The sequence below is a fragment of the Mirounga leonina genome, unplaced genomic scaffold (assembly GCF_011800145.1).
Source record: "Mirounga leonina isolate KUSES-001 unplaced genomic scaffold, KU_Mleo_1.0 Mir_101609, whole genome shotgun sequence".
NCBI classification, from domain to species: Eukaryota; Metazoa; Chordata; class Mammalia; order Carnivora; family Phocidae; genus Mirounga; species Mirounga leonina.
Window position 1 is genome coordinate 11,121,515 of NW_023270164.1, and position 6,117 is coordinate 11,127,631.

General features: G+C 34.7%; 1 protein-coding gene across 1 annotated transcript in view; it reads left to right on the forward strand.

Moving 5' to 3' along the window:
• Positions 1-4,719, forward strand: part of RP2 (RP2 activator of ARL3 GTPase) — a 54,471-nt gene extending 49,752 nt beyond the window's left edge. Inside the window, exons 4-5 of the mRNA XM_035003683.1 lie at positions 440-525; positions 2,281-4,719. Of these exons, the coding sequence (XP_034859574.1) occupies positions 440-525; positions 2,281-2,364 (170 nt within the window). The 3' untranslated portion in view covers positions 2,365-4,719. The remainder of the gene's footprint in view (positions 1-439; positions 526-2,280) is intronic.
• Positions 4,720-6,117: the final 1,398 nt, after the last annotated feature.

Consider the following 6,117-nt stretch of genomic DNA (forward strand, 5'->3'; position numbering starts at 1 on the left):
TGTGGCCGTAGTCCTGTAATAACAGTGAAGCTACCCATCATAATAAGATGAGACTGTGTTAATTTGTTTTATGATTACAGTTGGAAGAAGTAGCTAAGGTGATGTGTCTCATCTGTCTACTACTTCTTCTCTTACCCCCCAAGGAAGAGGCTGGAGAGTCTTTACAATGTAAAGAATAAAAAGATAAATTTTAAAATAGATTTGGGGGCACCTGGGTGGCTCAGTCGGTTAAGCATCCGACTCTTGATTTCAGCTCAGGTTATGATCTCAAGATTGTGAGATCAAGCCCCGCATCGGGCTCCGTGCTGGGTGTGGAGCCTGCTTAAGATTCTCCCTCTCCTTCTGCCCCTTCCCCACACTTCCTCTAAATAAATAAATAGGTAAATAAATAAATGATTTGTAGTTATATTCAGACAACACTTCTTGTGTTTGGTTATAGGTCCTGTTATTGCCTTGGAATTTAATGGAGATGGAGCTGTAGAAGGATGCCAGCTTATTGTCAATGAGATATTCAATGGGACCAAGGTACAAGATTTTATTATTTCTATTTCAGTCAGACCTTTCATGTCATTTCCTTTTCCTTACAATTAAATAGTACTTTTATCCCCGTTGTTGCTTGGAATTAAAAAAAAAAAAAAAAAAGAACAGACCATGATTTTTAGAATCTATGGTAAACAATTGGGAGCTAAGCTTTGGTCTTTCCTTGCCAAATTAAAATTTTAACTGCTTAAAAATTTACAAAATAAGAATCTACTAATTTAAAGATTTTTTTTTATGTATTTGTCAGAGAGAGAGAGCACAAGCAGGGAGAATGGCAAGCAGAAGGAGAAACAGGCTTCCCCGCTAAGCAAGGAGCCCGATGTGGGGCTTGATCCCAGAACCCTGGGATCATGACCTGAGCCGAAGGCAGACACTTAACCAACTGAGCCACCCCAGGCGTCCCAAGAATCTACTAATTTAAAAACCATCAATAACACATGAGTTTCTAAAGTAAAAAGTCTCATTAAATGTCTCTTTAAGTCCTTCCTTTTCTGAAAACTAGTGATATGTTGAAAAATGTTATATTTCTAAGATTATATACTTTAGATGGATGATCCTGTTGCCCACTGTTCATTTTTATTTGTTTCAGTAATGCTTCATCAAACATTGAATTTGGGGGCACCTGGGTGGCTCAGCCGTTTGAGTGTCCCAATTCTTATCTCAGTTCAGGTCCTGATCTCATGGTGGTGGGTTCGAGCCCAGCACAGAGCCCATTAAAAAAAAAAAAAAATGAATTTGAGCTATATCTAGAAGTCGTTACATGTAGGTAGTTTCTAGATATGTTGATTAGGTTGGTGTATCTAAGAATTTCAGACTTAATATAACTTAAAAACCAAACATCTAAGAGTACTAAATGAGTATAGATATAACTAATAATTTTTTGATAAATATCTGAGATAAAATTTTTGGTTTTGCTGTCTGATTTGGCTAATAGTTTCTTGAATTCGCATAATTTAAAGTACTTTGTCTTTTGTCTCATTTTACCATCACAACAGTACTAAGGGGAAGGGCAAATATGATTAGGTTGAATAGAAAAGGAAGCAAAGAGAAAATGGTTATATGATTTGGAGGTTTTAGATCTGAATGAGGAGTCAAAGATTATCTAATTCCAGTGTTCTCATTTTGCAGGTGTGGAAAGTGAGCCCACAGAGATTTATTGAATGAATTGTCAGCATCATACAGCTAGTTTATGATAAAGCTAGAATAGAGCCCAGGTCTCCTCTAATTCCTGGCTGACATTTGTAAAAACGATTTTTGGAGGGTTCTGCTGAGTACTGCTTTACTTATGTTTAGCAGATAGTTCATTTAAAATTAGTAATATATCTTTAGCAGCTTTAAAAATGATAATCTCAAGTCTTGCTTCTCAGCCTATTGAGATTGTTATTAGGAAATAGAAGAAACTAAGAATTCTTTAAATAAACCTCTATTCAGTAGCTTTCATAATATTGACTCTTGTATATTTAAAAAACAGTAAAATTCCAAGTGTGATAAAGTACAACTGAAGTATTATGGAAGCGAAGACCTTAATTATATCGTAAGTGCTTTTAAAAGAGCTCAATTTACACTATAGCTACTGAAACTATATTGTATGGATTCTGTAGAATACTGATTATATATTATATAAATGGTGTACTTGAATTTCTTCTAATAGCAAGCTTGTGACTGTTCTGTAGACAACATGGGCTTTGGAATTTGGGGATTACTGGTATTTATTTTTTGCTTCTTTTATATTTAAAATAGATGTTTGTATCAGAAAGCAAGGAGACAGCATCTGCAGATGTAGACAGCTTCTACAACTTTGCTGACATACAGATGGGAATATGAAGTGCAATGTGGAACCAAGGACTTGGTATTAAGCCCTTTTTAATTTGTGTATTAACAACGGTTTTTACTAATGATAAAACTGTTAATGTTTATTTTTTAGTAAACTGTTGAATACTGCATCATTTACTTCAGGTTCAAAATTGTTTTGGGGCATCTGGCTCAGTCGGTAGAGCATAGGACTCTTGATCTCAGGGTTGGGAGTTCAAGCCCCGTGTTGGGCATGGAGCCTACCAAAAAAAAAAAAAAAAAAAAAGTTCATTTTAAATTCAGTAGTTTTAATCAGCTTAAAAACTATTTAACCTACTTCAGTAAGGTTGTGGTTTTGTTTCTCTGCTTATGGTATCGTTATTAGAACATAGAAGTGGCTAGCAGTTCATGATTTTAATCATAATTAAATATCCTTTCAAATCTCTAAGAATTTAAACTTTCCTCAGTGCTCCATATTGTTTGAGAATACATTCCATTGCTGCTTTTCTTTTTTAATTTAGAGATTCATTACTAGTTGATCAATTAGAATGAACCTCTGCACATTTTTTTCATGTATACATAGCCAGTTAAATAATTGCTTAATGTGGCAAGTGAGATTTTGTACGCAGAATTGATATAGTACTTTGTAAATCGCATTTTTTTAATTAATAGGGGTTTGATAACCAGTTTTGCAATTAACTCTACTAACTGATGTTGGTGTAGCTGTTTCAAGACTACTTTGTGAGTAGTAGGATTCTGTGAATAAATTCTACACCGTTTAGTTTTTGAACACAACTGCTAGGTGACCTTTGTACTTCCTGGTAAGGAAAGGCATATGCAAGGCCAAGGCTAAACGTATAGAAGCCCGACCACAGGCAGCTTTCCGAAAGGTGAGATCACTAGCTCTTGTGGTTTTTCAGGAGAATTAGAACAAAATCTTGTGAATTTAGGTATGAAATGCTTAATCATGATGATAAGCTATGCAGATTATTTAAAAAAAAAAAAAACTAGAGAGATTTGATTTTCATCAGATACACCTAATTTATCAAGCAGTGTTCAAGCATGATGAAACTGTTTTTGGCTGCTTTAAGCATTATTTCCCAAATCAACCTGACTGTAATTATTTACCAGGAGGCAGGGGAGAGCTACTTGTTTAAAAATCCACATCCTTGGACCCAGGCCCCAGATACCCTGCTTCATTCTCCAGGGGAAACCCGGTTGTGAGGAGTTTGTTGTAAGCTAAAGTAATCAGTTCAGAAGATGTTGATTGGGTGATCTGGAGAAGAAGGGACTGAACCTTCCTTGCACATCGTATATAGCAGCTAATAGGAAATGAGCTTTCATAGGTCTATTTTTAAAAGGAACCTTAAATTTAAATCTATTTTGGTAAAACCAAGACTGAAAATAGCCGCTTATAAAAATCCCTCTTACGATTGTTACTAAAAATGTATTTTCATGTGTAAACTGCTTTTGAATATATCAGATTAATTTATAACTACTATATTGAACTGTGTGTTGATGTTCCGAAATAATACATTCAAAGACTTCTCACTTTAATAAGTAAAATTGACTGCCTACCCTGTGTCTGGCCTCGTGCTAACCATTAGCATTGTATCATTTCAGTCTTTTGTAAGAGCATTCTATACTACATTCTCAACCTCTTCTTTAAATCAGAATGATTTCATGAGATGCAAATAAAACTTGGTGACAGGGTTAACATAATTATAATCATAATTTACAAATAAGCTTTGCAATTAGTAGTCAGAGGGCATTGATTTTTCCCACGGTTAAGCTAAATTAAACTTATTCTTCTGATTGTGATTACATTATTAAATCCCATTATTCACACTTACAGTAATTATAGTACCTTTTGTTTTTTAAAAATAAATATGGTACACAAAGCTGTAAACTGAGTTCTTTATCTAGTATTTTAGCAAAAAACTCAGGAATATAACATATAAGGGAGATGTTAATTTTAAAATACCCACTAAATTTAGTATCTATTAACCAAAGCCTAAAATTTTATATTCTTCAGTTGGGTAAGAGCTTTCACCCAAGCTTAATTTGTCTTTAAGGACAGTCATTTGGCCTCTGAATGTTTGAAAAGATTTTTAAAAATAAGTAGTGCTATGGTTGTTGTTTCTATAATAACAAATGTTGATAGTAATTATACTACATTTCATTTTTAATAGCCTTTTAACTCATGAACATTTATTAGCAAGGAAAAATTAGTAATTTTATTAAGTTATACATGTTTAAACATTATACTAGCTTATTTCTCTTGTGTTATTAGTACTGCTGTTTTTGCTTCTGTATATTTCTGTCTAGCTTTTGTATGTAATTTATCTAGTGTTTATAAAACGTGATTTGTAATAAATGTTGTTAAAACAAAAATGGCTGGGGCGCCTGGCTGGCTCAGTCGGTAGAGCATGCGACTCTTGATCTCAGGGTCGTGAGTTCAAGCCCCACGCTGGGGGGGTAGAGTTACTTAAAAAAAAAATAAAATGAAAATGGCTTAACACTAATTTTTGAGGTGCGCTTCTGTAACATACAGCTACTCATATATGTGCCAAGATTTGATCATGGCACAAATTTTTTAATGATAAAAGTAAAATAGATGGTTCTAATCTCTGTCATATGTTAATGAGACGTGAGCTGTGTACCCTGTGTGTGTGTGTGTGTGTGTGTGTGTGTACAAAGCACTCTAGAGAAATGCAAAGGAAGTAGAAAACTTGTTTATATCTTAGGAATTTCCAATATAATGCTTCCTTTGTTGAAAGATACATTTTATTATGATTGAATACTAAGATTAGGCATTTCTCTCTTCCATATTTAAGAAAACAATGAATTGTTTATGGTATAATTTCTTGCAGGTTTATACAAATGGACCTTATTTACCAAATTAACCAGCCATTTGTATTCAACCTCTCCCCCTCCTAGCTCATAAATCAGAAGTACTGAAACTGCAGATTGGTTAGTTTTTTCAATAAAATCAGAAATACTGAAACTACAGATTGGTTAGTTTGTAAATAACATTCGTTATTTTTTCTATGTATGAAGCGTCTCCATGTACATTTAGAGCATGAAGGGGAAATAGAAATGTACCAGACAATTGAAAAATTACTTCCTGGGGGCGCCTGGGTGGCTCAGTCGTTAAGCGTCTGCCTTCGGCTCAGGTCATGATCCCAAGGTCCTGGGATCGAGCCCCTCATCGGGCTCCCTGCTTGGCAGGAAGCTTGCTTCTCCCTCTCCCACTCCCCCTGCTTGTGCTCCCTCTCTTGCTGTGTCTCTCTCTGTCAAATAAATAAATAAAATCTTAAAAAAAAAAAAAAGAAAAAGAAAAATTACTTCCTGGGCACTTGGGTGGCTCAGTTGGTTAAGTGTCTGCCTTCGGCTCAGGTCATGATCCCGGGGTCCTGGGATCGAGTCCCACATCGGGCTCCCTGCTCAGCGGGGAGCCTGCTTCTCCCTCTGCCTCTGCCTCTCTCTCTGTCAGTCTCTCATGAATCAATAAAGAAAATCTTAAAAAAAAAAAGAAAACAAATTATTTCCTATTTATTGGGTAGTTCTTGCTGTGCTGAGTTTAAAATTTATTTTTCTCATTTAAAAGCGACATATTTAACTTTGTTCTCTATAGAAAGAAATGATATTGTAATTAGGGTGTGATTATTCCTTCAAAATCCATTCTAGAAAATACTTCATCCTTTAAAAGCCTAACACTAAAAAATTTGAATTTTAGTAATGAAAACCTTTCTTTTTTTCTTTCCTTTTTTTTTTTTTTTTTCT